At 38.7% G+C, this 14192-nt stretch overlaps 1 protein-coding gene across 1 annotated transcript in view; it reads left to right on the top strand.

Moving 5' to 3' along the window:
- The window catches only part of LOC149811764 (glucose-6-phosphate 1-dehydrogenase, cytoplasmic isoform-like), a 78364-nt gene that overhangs the window by 24195 nt on the left and 39977 nt on the right, over positions 1 to 14192 (top strand). Inside the window, exons 3-5 of the mRNA XM_089992520.1 lie at positions 2463 to 2545; positions 3801 to 3867; positions 3954 to 4140. Of these exons, the coding sequence (XP_089848646.1) occupies positions 2463 to 2545; positions 3801 to 3867; positions 3954 to 4140 (337 nt within the window). The remainder of the gene's footprint in view (positions 1 to 2462; positions 2546 to 3800; positions 3868 to 3953; positions 4141 to 14192) is intronic.

The raw sequence follows: 14192 nt of genomic DNA, 5'->3' as shown, positions 1-14192 counted from the left end.
AGAAATGACATAATGGCGTGATGATATCAAGATGAGACTCTTTATCTTACGTTTCGCTCCTCAGGACATTTTTTGTAACTTGGTATAAGGGTTTCTTTGAAATTTCACTTTTTATATAAACTTCAAAACCTCGTTTTGAATCTATTTGGTTTCAATGTATGTATGGAGTTACAAATCCATTTTATAATGGAAAAGGTTTACCCGTAATGCACCCAAGGTCCGTGGACTTGTTATTTTAAACATCATTTTCCGCTAAACTGCTATTTTAAACTTTGATAAATGAATGATTACAAGGCTTTCAACGTTTTCCTAAAAAGTTACAAGTCTGTGATTTTGGGGGCATTGCCTGTCCGTTGTGACAGAAAAAGGAAGAAGAGGGGGAACTGTGACAGAAAAAGGAAGAAGAGGGGGAACTGAGAAGAGAGGGAGTTGAGGGAGCTTGAAGGTGAGGGGGCTCCGGTGAGGGACCGACGAGAAAAGAGAGAGAGAGAGACGGCTCGTCTGTACTGGCGTGCAAAAGAGGGAGACGAGGGGAGAGTCGAGAGAGAGGGAGAGGGGTGTGCCTGCGCGAGGAGCCAGCGAGGGAGGCTCAGGGAATCAGGGGGTTCGGCGATGGGAAGCCCCACGAGAGAGGGAAGAAGACGAGGGGGGGGTGGGGGTCGGGGTTCTCTGGTGGCAGTCGGGGCAGATTCGGGGTCCCCTTGCTGCTTTTAGAAAAAAGGACCCCCCCCTCCCCCGCTTGGGGTTTAAATAGAAACACGGGGGAGGGGGTTGGGCCTGGATCCAAAACTATATATATATATATATATATATATATATATATATATATATATATATATATATATATATATATATTTAAATCACGAGTGTTACAAATACAACATAATGTTGTAAATATTAATAATCACTTCTAAATTCACTTAAATGGCATCAATAATTTTCGATAAAATGCTATTTAACACAATTGGATCTTAACTAGTTCTTCATGAGTTTAACAAGTTTTAAAAAGCCTTATCTATGAGCTCAACTTGTTGACCAAGAAGCTCATCTCATCGTCATGAGGCATGGGGGAAACTTGTTTGCTGTGAACACATTAGAAGTTTCACTAAAACCTGATCTTTGGGTGAAGACAGAACATATATAGATTATCTCCATGCTTGAGGATTTTTATGATCTTTTAAAAATGTCTCCACTGCAGAGAGATATAAGAAAAGCCAATGATTTGTTCTACAATTGGGTTGTCTGCATTATCTGAACAGTGTAAGCTTATTTTGGTTTGATCATATCCAACCGCTCAAGGATACAAGGTTGTATCTATTTTCAGTTCAAGAAAAGAATAATTTTTTGGATGAATCTTTGATTCAGGTCTGGGGTCACTACAATCAACTTGTAGAATGATGTAGCTATTTGAACGTGGATTAGGTGATTTTTAGTTTGTCGGAAATATACGATCTTAGGCTACAATATGTATTTTAAGTGCATAGTTTAATTGTCAAAATGTTGTGATAATATTATTGTCAACATTTTTTCTTTTATATGTTTTCATAACGTTTTTAAGATGCTAGGATCCATGTAATTAATGTAGAAAATCTTTTGAATTATTACTTTAAAGGCGATCTCATTTTCTTACAAATCGAACATTATTGTATATAAAAGAGTGGCTAATGAGTATTTGTATGTAGCTTTATACTTCTACTTTCGCCAACTTTCATCTCTCATCTCCCTCTTGCATTCCTTCATCAGCAGTTTTGAAGCATCAGTCTCTAGCTCTTAGAAACAGTGTGCCAGTCTGTGCTATATTGGTGTTAACTCAAAATGGGTCCAATATCTTTTATGGTGTTGCATTAAATTCTCTCCATTTTTATACAGTGGCTCAATAATGTCTAGCAATCCCTACCACAGCCTAGGCAGGGAGGAATAAAAGCAAAAGAAAAAGAATAAAAAAGATGCTTCTAAGGATAATAGGTGGATTATATTTGTCTGACTTATTGTTGACCCTAATGAGAAGAAATGATTACAGTAAAAAAGGAGATGCACCATCATGTTTGCAGATTGCATAAATTCCTCTTTTGTGTGCATGTTCATGCCACGTGTATGTATGGTGATACATATTTAATTGATCAACATAGTGTGGCATCACATCTGTAGTAACTGTCAATCTCTCACATGGTGTATCATCCATCTGTATTAACAGTTAATCTGAGGAGGTACATTTTTTAACGTTCTCACATAACCTTATCTGTTTAGTTTATTTGTTCATTGGATCAAACTTATAATTGATTTCTGGTATTTTCTTTTAATTCCTCACGCTCATCATCATGTTTAATTTCATTCTGTGTAATTATTCCTGCTAGTTATTGTGCATTGAGTTTTTCTTTTTCCATGTGATAGTATGAATTTTGGTACTCATAGGTGTCATTTGAATTACACTCCACTAAGGAATTCTGCCCAACTTTATCTAGGGCTTCCTACAACAAAATGTTCACATTTTTGGATATGCAAGGACAAAGCTTTCAGATGATGATTTAAGGAACCGGATACGTGGGTAAGTTTTCCTTTTCAAAAAAAAAACTTCATTTTCATTTTATTTGATTGCAGCTGGGATAAGTGTAATTTGTCTGACTATCTAGAAAATGGTTTTTCACAAGTTCGTTTGTAATTTGTTTGATATTATGTATTCATGTTATTTGGCTATCCTCAGTGTTGGAGTTCTGTTCCTGTTTCACGGTTGTACTCTGTATTCTACTGTTTCTTATTTTTGCTTAGAATGATGTTATCATGATTTGAAATCTCTGAAGCATGGAAAATAAACCATTTAAACAGCTCTTATTATGGAATTTACCATATATATTGCTTCAGTGCTGTAAAAAGTGTTGACTTTGCACTTTTTATGATATATTCCTGCATTCAACTCCTTTGACCAAATGATTTCAAGTTTCTGCACAGCCTACTGCATATAACTTTGATTAGATTCACAGTTTCTGCACATACAAAAAATGGTGCTTAAAATTGAGTGTATTCCTAGTATTGGAGTTTTTAATTTGCTCAAAGAACGAACCAGAACCATAGCAATTAGGTTATGGATTAGGAAATTCAGTGCCAGGAAAGCTTCACTGCATTTTATGTTTTCCTTGTGATTTGATTTTTTTCTTTCTTGGTAACACTTGCATCAGAAAAACAAGCCTCTAAGTCATTTAGGTTGGACTCAGATTCCTCTGTCCATATAAATTATTCTAAACGACATATACTGTGGCAGATCTACTATAATCCAAGTTTGAACCCAAGTGACAAGATTTCAGTAAGAGCCTTCTGAATGATCAACAGACATGCAAGAAATGTCAAATGAACCATCAGTTTTAATTCATTTGCAATCAGGTTGTAGTTCCTGCTTGAACATCTCTCTCTTGTATACTACCTAAATTTACATGGAATATGCCTCAACAACCCAATCATTCATTGTGCAAAGCCATGTTGAAATGTGGCCTTCAAAGCCTGATGAGCCATAAAATTCAATAAGATCGTTTCTTTTATATATATTCTTTTTTTAATTTAAGTGGTGTGTGATTGTTGTAACTATTATTGTTCATTTTTTGTTTGCCCTCCTTTTCCTCTTTGGGGAACTTGTCATCAAGAGAGAAGTTGAGAACCTCAATTGGCTTTACATTATATATGAGTGCAGTTTCCTTATACCAGTTTAGAAGTCCTTGCAAGATTGATTTGTTATCCACATTCGCTCCACACATATTGAGTTGTATCAAATTAATACTATTGATTTTTCATGCTTGCTATTGAATTCACAGATATCTTAAAAGTGGAAATGGTGATTCATCCAGGTCCTCAGAAGTAGTTTCAAAGTTTTTGAAAATGGTATATAATCTGACAATTGTAGATTTTACACACTAATTTTTTCTGTTTGGATGTTAATTAAGTGGTTTGGACGTGAATGTTTGCAGATCAAATACATTTCTGGTTCATATGATGATGAGTCAGGTTTTATCCTTCTAGATAAGGAAATCTCTGAGCATGAAATTTCCATAAAGAGTCGTGAAGGATATTCTAGAAGGCTTTTTTATCTTTCACTTCCACCATCAGTATATCCACCTGTCTGCAAAATGATAAGGCACTTTTGTATGAACCGAGGTGAGCCTTGTTAAGATTAATGTATTCTTTTGTACATTTTTTGTTAATATATAATATATTATATATACATACATATGTATATATATTTATATATAATATATATTTAATATTATATGTATGCAGTGTTGTTAAAAACATGCCTCAAGGCACAAAAAGTGTGCCTCACCTCAAGGCGAGAGCCTGCTTGCCTTGAGGCGCAAGCCCAAGGCGCAACTGTGGTTTCGACGTGTGCCTCATACGCCTTGAGGCACACGCCTCATGACAAGGCGCATGCCTCATTTTTGCAGGTCAAATGAGATCAAAACCCTCATTTGACCCAAAATCCATTTTAAAAAAAACTATAAACAAAAGGGGGACCCGATGTTAGGGCACTCCCTTTTGTCTCCTCTCCTCTTTTCCTCTCTCCCTCTTCTTCACTGTCAAAGAAGAAGAAGAAGAATAAGAAGAGAGGAGCAACTGAGCGAACCCTCTGTCTCTCATGCACGTACTCTCTCTCTCTCTCTTTCTTCTTCGGCTATTTCTTCTTATTCTTCTATGTCTCATGTCTCTCCCTCTCCTTCTCCCTCTCTCTCTCGTCTCTCGCTCTCCCCTCTTTCTCTCTCGTCTCTCGCTTTCCCCTCTCTTTCTCTCTCGTCTCTCGCTCCCCCTCTCTCTCTTTGCCTCTTCCTCTCATTGTCTCTCTCTGTAAGACCCACACTTTAAAAAAAAAACAATCGGATCCAGGTTGGATCCAACCCGAATCCGAGTCAACACCCCCCCCCCCCCCCCCCTTAGTGTTTTTATTTAAACCCCCTGGGGGGGGGGGCTCATTTTTTATAAAGCAGAGAGGGGACCCCGAGCCTGTCCCGACCTCCTTGCACGAATCTGAGTCAACCCCCCCCCCCCCCCCCCCCTTTTAAACCCCGGGGGGGTTCCTTTTTTATAAAGCAGCGAGGGGACCCCGAGCCTGTCCCGATTTCCTTGCACCCCGAGCCACGCCGAACCATGGCGTGCTCACCTCAGTTCCCCTACGCAGCCCCGACTCCCCTGCACAGCCCCGACTTCCCCCTCCCTTCTCTCTGCTGAACCCCTCTCCTCGCTGGGATCTATCTCCCCCTCTCTCTCGGCTCAATGTTGTTCATGTCGGAGCTTCGCCGGAGGCGCCGCGTCTCTCTCTCTCTCTCTCTCTCTCTCTCTCTCTCTCTCTCTCGTCGGTTACCGGTAGGTGGGCGCCGCCCTCTTGCCCCTCTTTCTCTCAGTGGTGCAGTCTGTCAGAAGAAGCGGCACCACTCGAGTGCCGTTGTTCATTTTATCAGAGGTGGCGGCACCACTCGGTTGTCGCCTCTTTTTTTTTCCCTCTTTTCTGAATATCGACGGCAGACCAGAGCCACCAGTAGATATACACCCTCTCCTTCCTCCTCTCAGGGAGACCAGTAGCAGCCTCTGGCTGCTGTCGTTTTGTTTTTTCAAGAAGGGCAGCCAGAGGGAGGGCTTTATGCCTCTCCCTCCTGCCCCTCAGACAAAATGAAGGGCAGGCGCCTCCTGCGCCTGCCTCCTGTTTCTAGAAAGACAGCAGGGTCAGGTAGACCCCTGTCTCCCTCTTTCGCACATCGATGCGAACCTCGAAAGGGCAGCACATGCACATGGGTTAGTCGATCTTAGGAGGCAGGGGAAGTCGGTTGGATAGCGTGGATCACACAACCGTCGTAAGAGAATCGGGTTAAAATTCCTAAACTGGGCTTGGGCAACACTCGGTTCCCCTTTCCTTCCATTACCCCCTGTCGCACCACCCTGAGTCGAGCTGGGCCTCGACAGGGCCAGCCCCTGTCGCACCGCGAGGCATTGTCAACGAGTCAGGTTGTCTGGGAATGCAGCCCTGTCAACCCCTTTTTTGTCGCAGCATGGGGACCAGTCCGCGCTCGGCTTGAGGGCCGAGCCCACCCCTCCCGTTGGTCGCATAGCTCATCGAGCTAAGCTTGTCTAGAACCGAGCTCAGCTCGGTCTCCGCTTTCAGACCGAGCTGGCTCACCTATCAAGTTGTGTCTGGCTTAGTCAAGCTTTACTACTTGCCTCTTGTACCGAGCCCAGCTTGGTCTGGTCGGCTCGAACTGGGTTCGGGTTCGACCCCTGCAACACAAACGTTGCTTACTTTGTTAAATTAAAATGATTGCATCATTTCTTTTATAGCACTATAAAATATCTTTTAGCGCACCACATGGTGCAACGAACGCGGCACGTGCACCAAGGCACGAGCCCTTGAAAACCTATGCTTGAAATCGTTCGCGAGTCTGACCATCTCTGAGGTAGGAAAAAGTTGCATACGAGGACAAATGACAAAATACTTCTAACTTATACATATATATGTATATATATATATATATATGTATATATATATATATGCTTTTAACTCAAGGACACAATTTTTCGTATTCTTATCCATTTTCCTTGTCGCCGCGCTGTTACGTGCATAGGCTATTGCTTACGCAATTTTCTTATCCGATGTATGGTTTTGTACATCGTGCATCACTTGCGCAGTTTATTTAGCTCGATGTGTGATTTTGCATATCGAGCCTGGCTTTATGTTACTTACTTTGTCGCCGTGCTATTACGTGCAAATGTTACTGCTTACACAATTTACTTAGCCGATGTACGGTTTCATACATCGTGCATGGCTTACGCAATTTATTTAGCTCGATGTGTGGTTTCACATATTGAGCCTGGTTTTATGTCATTTACATTGCCATCACGCTGAAATATGCACAAACCTATGCTTTGATATATACATGTATGTATCATATATACATATATGTATCATATATACATATATATGACCTTGTGAGGTACGAAGTTTTGCATACTTCTGCCTACTTGGTGTTACACTTGTATTTAAAGAAAAAAGGGGATTTCACATGTGAATATTTCAAAGCTCGTAATATTCGTTGTTTTGAAAAAAAAAATGATTAATTAAACGTTTGCATACTCGCAACCAAGTCTTTCCCTCAACCCTGCATAACGAAAGGGCTTCGAGTGTGTAGCCCTAAGTGGTACGTATGGTTTTTGTTTTGATATCCGAACGACTCGGATATCCCCAGCCTAAAGCACGAGACTTTGAGATTTCTAAATAATGTTGGGGTTTCTTTCTGAGAAACCGATAGCCCTCTCATCGTAGTGGTACTATCAGACATGCACGACATGTTAGTACTACGATGATTGGATGAGAGGTTTATGGTAACCTCATTGCATGCATATGCACAATGATAAAATGAAATCATATAAATGATGATAATCGGGACTTTGAGATTTTAAAAAAAATGTTTGGGTTTTTTTTTTAGAAACCAATACCCCTCTCATCGTAGCGGTACTATCAAACATGCATGGCATGTTAGTACTGCGATGATTGGATGAGAGGTTTATGGTAACCTCGTAGTGTGCAAATACACAATAATGAAAAGGAAATCACATAAATGGTGATCATCGTCTTCACATGAAAGATACTCGAGTTGGTTTGAAAGACCAGAACATGTAGAATGGGTTGTCACTTAAAATAAAACCTGACGTACCGATTCGTATTTTGGTTCCGTCAAGAGAGAGGATGGGATGGTACAAAAACTTCGATGGACAGGTTGTGAATAACTATGCTTCTCGAGTAGCAATTGACTCGGTGTATCCGGTCGTCGGAGTTAGGGGACGGGGCTACCAAAAGTTTTCTTAGGTGGTAGTTCCCATGGACTTATGCAGAAGTTGGATGCATCCCTGACGGGGCTACCAAAAGTTTTCTTAGGTGGTAGTTCCCATGGACTTATGCAGAAGTTGGATGCATCCCTTGCCACGAATGCCTGTAACATTCTTAAAAAATCCAACCTTTTTAAAACTTTACCAAACCCAAAATTTTGAGAAAAATTTAAAACTTTTTATTTATTATAAACAATTCACATGATTCCTGAAAGTAATATACCAACAAGTTCATTTATAGCTACACCCCAACCGTTCCAAATACTAGACGACCCACCTGAGCGCAAGCGTGAGTGTATATTAGCCTCCTAGTATCAGATCCAGTACGGAATTATCCATACACGTATATCGATTAGGTTTATTATTCTAAGGATGCTCGCATGTGAAAAAGATACAAAAATATGGAAGACGAAACTTATCTAAGGTTTAAGACAATTGAGGAGTTACGAAAGAATTCAAATTTTTTAAATCACAAGCATAATCATTGCATAAATGAAAATGGCAAAATTTAACATTCTTCTTATTCCAAAATATTACACTTCTTCGTATGTAAGGATTCAAACAAAAAGTTAAATTTACACAAGGTTTTTAACCAACCCAAACATTGCATGATTCCTCTAGGAATCATAGTAGGTAAGAGTAAAGCCTTCAGACGCACAACAATCCTCTACGAGGTTATCTGTAATATTATAGGGCATCAACCACTTGCCCGTAGGAAGCCAAAAACCAAACTTGAAGAATACAATTCAAGTTGAAATAATGCAATCAAGTGTAATTCTCATCATTTTAGAAATGAGAGTCAAGGGAATCCATTTGATAGCATGGAACTCCAAATCACATATACCATCATTCATTCCATAGCATTCATAATTACATCATTTGATGGCATGGAACTCTAAATCATATTCATTTTCATTCATGGCATTCAATTTTACAACCATTCATATTCATGACAAACATTTGCATAAATGTATAAAAGTGAGCAATTTATAGCATGCTTCGAAGTGAAGTAAAATGAAATCTATCATGCAACACAACCATTCACTTTCTTTATGCTCAAAAGAAAAATACTCATGTCTAACTTGTGACTAAGGCAAATATTGTTTTAATTATAAATTCACATGTTTTTTCTCATAATATTTATGCACTTTGCATTCAAATATAATGATGGAACATGTATTAGACCCTTCCTGTGTGCCTCGCACACACAATCACCTCACATACATCAACCAAGCCCTTAGCTTGTATCAATAGGTCAAATCACATTACCAATTATAAACATATATTTTTCATTCACATATAACAAATTCATATGTAATAATCATGCAAAACCTTAAAAGTCTCTACATGTTCACAATATATGATTATGCATATGAAAGCAGTTATCCTAAAAATCTAATTAAGTGTTTCTCTTGTTTATTCAAACTCATCTAGTACAATAAAGGATATAGACACCCAGAAACAACTATAGGAGTATTTATTATTCTATGTATTTTATTATCCCTCTTATGTCTTAAGTGGTTCTTTCTCGAGCGATTCAACCCTGTAATGCAGCAGTTGGGAGAACGGACCCATGGTCCTAGGTCTTGGCCTACGCCAAACAGAAATCGGTGGCGAAAAATCGGGCATGCATCTTTAACTCTGTAGAGCTATGGTACTACCACCTAGGACTCATTGGTAGACCTGTCTCCTAACCTTCGTGGGATGGAGATAAGAGGTGCCTTCAGCCTTCGAAAACACATATCCCACGAGGCTTGTACCGCCCTTTCCTCTCTCGAGAGGACACGAGATCGGGATGGACCCAACCATCTCATAGTGCCCGGTCTTATCGGTGCCTCAAATGGACCCACGGTTCGAGGTTATCTTTATTATTAAGTCATAGGTCAAAGCCAAGCATTATAATCTCACTAGATAACCCTCTCATGCCCTCATGCATGAATATCAAAGTCTATACCACTTACATAATTCAAATTTACATGCTTTCATGTATGATATCAAAGTTTATGCTACTTGCATAATTCAAACTTACATATTCTTATGCATGATTCAATTCTAACGTGCTTTCATGCATGCTTTTATTTCAACATGCTTAACACAAAATGCTCTCATATATGCATGCATAGATAATTCCACATTTTCATGCATAAAACACATCACATCATAATTGTACAACGAATAGGATATGTAGTAAAATACATACATATTCACAAGCATGATACATTCATTTTAGGCATGCTTTCATGATACAATTTTGACATGCATAGCATACTTAATTCGAACATAAGAGAACAAGTAAATATGTATGATCTAATGCATAAAAGGAATATACATGATATCAATGCACATGCATGAGTAAATTATTATCTTTTATCAGAGTTTTCTTTTATGTGCATGTCCCTATTAAATGCACACAAATTTAGTTCCTCTTTTTATTACCATAACCCGCAGATACTCAAAATAGGTAGAAATTTCTCGAGGTCAAGTTAGGTCCCAATGTAGATTAACACACAATTTGTATTTTATTACTTGGTTCCACACTTAGCCCTCGACCGATATCAGGAATCAACACTATCGGAACATTAGAAATCCACATCTAATGTTGGGACATTATGTAAATCAACATTCACTGATGCCACTTTCTTAGTATACCAATAACAATAACTGTGTCTACACACCACCCCCAGGCAAAGTGACAAAATCTCCCTAAAACCATGACCGAGAGGTGAACCACTTAGTTGGGTTTAGGGGCACAATCGCACATAGAGTTTTAGTATCCTCACGGTTTCCCAAAACCACAGTCTAGGATTCTCACACTAAAGAAAGGACATCCAGGAAAAATGTGAATTACACTGTTCTTTTCTTTTTATCTTTTTTATTATTTCAAATTCTTTAGTTTGTAATTCAATGTGTAAAACCAACATCATACGTTTCACAAATTAATATGTGCAACTCATCACAGGACCACATCGCGTGGCACAAGAAACAATATAATTAATTCAATAAACATTAAGTTGATTTTTGCGATGCATACCAAAAGTTAAACATAGAGCATCACCTGCTCACCCACTTTGGTCCATCGATGCATCTAATGCAAAAAACATAATAAGCATGCCACTTATGCATTCATTTCACATGCTTTCAAATGCACATCCACATATGCTAAACAGGAATGTACATGAATAACTGTCACATGGGTGCGGGTGCGGCACTTTAAAAAACCTTGGATGCGGGGGTGTGGGAGGGCAAAAATATAAAAAATTGTATATATATATATATATAATATTATATATATAATTTTGAAGTTTTAATAGGTAACAACAGTAACACTAATGAAATAAAAAACAATTATCATAATATCTGAAACAAGATTAATTATGGTTGATCAGAGCCCCTGATTGCGAACCTGATGAGAACAATAGCTAATGAGATAGATTTGAACTCAGATCTGAAATTTTTACATAGCAATAATGGAACAAGTAAACATTAAACAAGGATATTACATGTGCCATATCTGGATACAAATCTCTGAGAACATAATGATTCGAACATAAGACCACAGTCCAATCAAGATCGATCAAATTGAATAGAATACATATTATTAGGATATTATTTTGAGATCCATATCCAAAAAAATTGAGTAGAATCGGTTCAGAGGTCTGACCCACTTGCAGATTTTAGGAATGTAATCGGTTCAGATTCAGATTGGATGTGATCGATACCATATCCTACTAAAGGGATTGGTTTTCGGATGGTAAAATGCTCATACCAAATCTGCCTTTTTACTTGTAAGAAAATTTGGATATCATTCAGATTCGAATTTTCAGCAGATTTGGCAGCAAAAATTCAAAACCATATCCTGATTATAATTTGATATAGTCTTGGTTTACCAAATTCAACTAAACAGAGCTCTGATTCAGTGGAGTATCCAATAAAACCCTATCCAATCACATCCATTTGCTGATTTGCACCTCCCATCTCGGTGTCCCAAAGGCGTCGGCAACGGGGCGGAGCCGATTGTGGACCCAAGAGGCCAACCACAAAAAAGGGGGTTGGGGATTCGTAGGTCACCGACCCTTGGTAGTGACCAAGGGTCGGGCGAGTCGCTGTCGACCCACCCCATCCGAGTAAGATTTGGCCGCACAATGTCATCAAGATCCTTTGGATGGAAGAACGACATCCATCCGATCTGGATTGTTCGAATGGTGGCAGCTGGAGCCCGTCACGCTCGACGTGCGAGCTCTATAAATAGCTCGGGCGTGACCTTCGCTTGGTCCCGTCGAAGAGAGTCGATATAAAAGGGGGCTCCTCTCCACCTGGAAGATCTGCTCGTTATTACCGTTCGTTAGTTTTGTTCGCTCATTCTTCTTCTCGACCAAAGGTGCACGTCTTCTCTCTCTCTCTATTTGTTTATGAACTCAGATCTGCGGCTTCGTAGTTCTTTCGGTCGAGATCTGGAAGTTTTTCGAGTTTTTTGCGTTATGCTTTGGGTTTTTTCTCTTAAGAAGAATAGATCTGGTGAAGAACACCGTTTGTGTTCTCTTTTTGTGATTTTTGAAAGTTTTCGAAGGAAATATGGTGGTTTTTTTTTGCGATTTGGATGTGAATAGTTGAATCTGTTATAGATATACTTTTTATTGAATGATTTTCTCCGGTATCGTGGATTTGGACTGGTTATAGAAGAGAGACAGAGAGAAGAGAGGCAGTGAGAGTGGTGGAGAGCAAGTGAGAGAGAAGAGAGAAAGCGAGTACCTGAGGAGTGAGGAGGAGATGTCGGAAGGCATCGGTGTCGGGGCTTCAGGAGAAAAACTCGGGCAGGAGGAAAATTAGGGCAAATTTTTTTTGCTCTAATCCTCCTCCCCTAAGCCCTTTTCATCAGGCATTTTTTTGTCCAAAAATTAGACACAAATGACCCTAGGTGCGTTGACCGCACCTAGGGTCCGGTTGATCGCACCGGGTGCCGCACGTGCACTCGCGTCGCGTCGACGTTGGTGTGGTACCCGGTTGGCTGAGTCCCTGTGACATAGATGAATAACAATTTTCATATGCATGTGTTCACATGATTATATGAAATAGATGCTTCTTTTCATGAATCATCTCATGTTCCATATGCAATCATTCATGCAAATATGCATATGCAAAACAATATAAATTTCAGGTTTGCACATGCACATGTTATTACAAAAATATGTGTTTCTTTACATGATTCTCCTCATGCTCAATAAGCAAACATTCATGTGATTATGCGAGTGCATAACAAAAACCCAAATCTCAAGATTTACATGTTTATTCAAGGTATATGTATGTAAACATCATTTTGTACATCCAATCATGCCTGACAGTCCAATAACAACCATACAACAATCTCCACATGTACCGGCATGAAAATCTGCATTTTTACACATATACTAATCCACCCTTTAACATGTATAAAATTTGTAATCTTAGCCCATGTAATTTTGTCCATAAATATAAGCATTTGGAATATGTAAAACTAGATATATCTACTCTAACGACCCCAACTCATACCTATTAAAAAGAAGTTTTTTTTTTTTAATTTGCAAAAACATTCTCAGAGACCTGGGGCCTTTACATGCATAATACATCCACAACCACAAGGGATCTTATGTTACCATCATCCAAACCAAACCAACTTTATTAATTAAAAGCAGAGTCTGAGAACATGTGCAAATGAATATAAATAGATCAAAAAAAGTGGAGTCACTCTGTCCATAAGTAAAACTGTCGAGCAGTCGTATAGCCCTCGTAGTAGCAGGTCATTCACTAGGCCTCAAAGGCTGTGAAAAATATAAAAATAAAGGTGTCAAAATTATAGATCCTATGTACGAGTCCATTCAATGAATCAAACAAGTAAAAAGAACATAAATAAGATTCATGCAACATTTTAGAGAGATGCAAATATGACAAATTCATAATTCAATTAAACATTCGTGTAATAGGAAACAATTATTAAGCAAGATGAAACAATTATTAAACAATCGGGATAACTATTAAGCAATAGAGAATATTTATCATGCATTAGAGAGCAAATATCATGCAATCATTAATTTAACACAAGATAACAAGTAAATATGCATGATCTAATTCATAACAAGAATATGCATTATTTCAATGTACATGCATGAATAAATTATTATCTTTTATGAGAGTTTTCTCTTATATGCATGTTCCTACTTAATTCACACAAACTTTAATTCATTTTTTTATTACCATTGCCCGCGGATAATCAAAACGGGTAAAAAAATTTTGATGTCAAGTTAGGTTCCCAGTTGTAGCTTAACACACAACTTGTATTTTGTTACTGGGTTTCATACTTAGCTCTC

Source organism: Nuphar pumila, chromosome 17 (genome assembly GCF_984573655.1).
Source record: "Nuphar pumila chromosome 17, dmNupPumi1.hap1.1, whole genome shotgun sequence".
NCBI classification, from domain to species: Eukaryota; Viridiplantae; Streptophyta; class Magnoliopsida; order Nymphaeales; family Nymphaeaceae; genus Nuphar; species Nuphar pumila.
The sequence above is the reverse complement of the archived record's forward strand: the minus strand, read 5'-3'. Positions and strand labels throughout refer to the sequence as shown.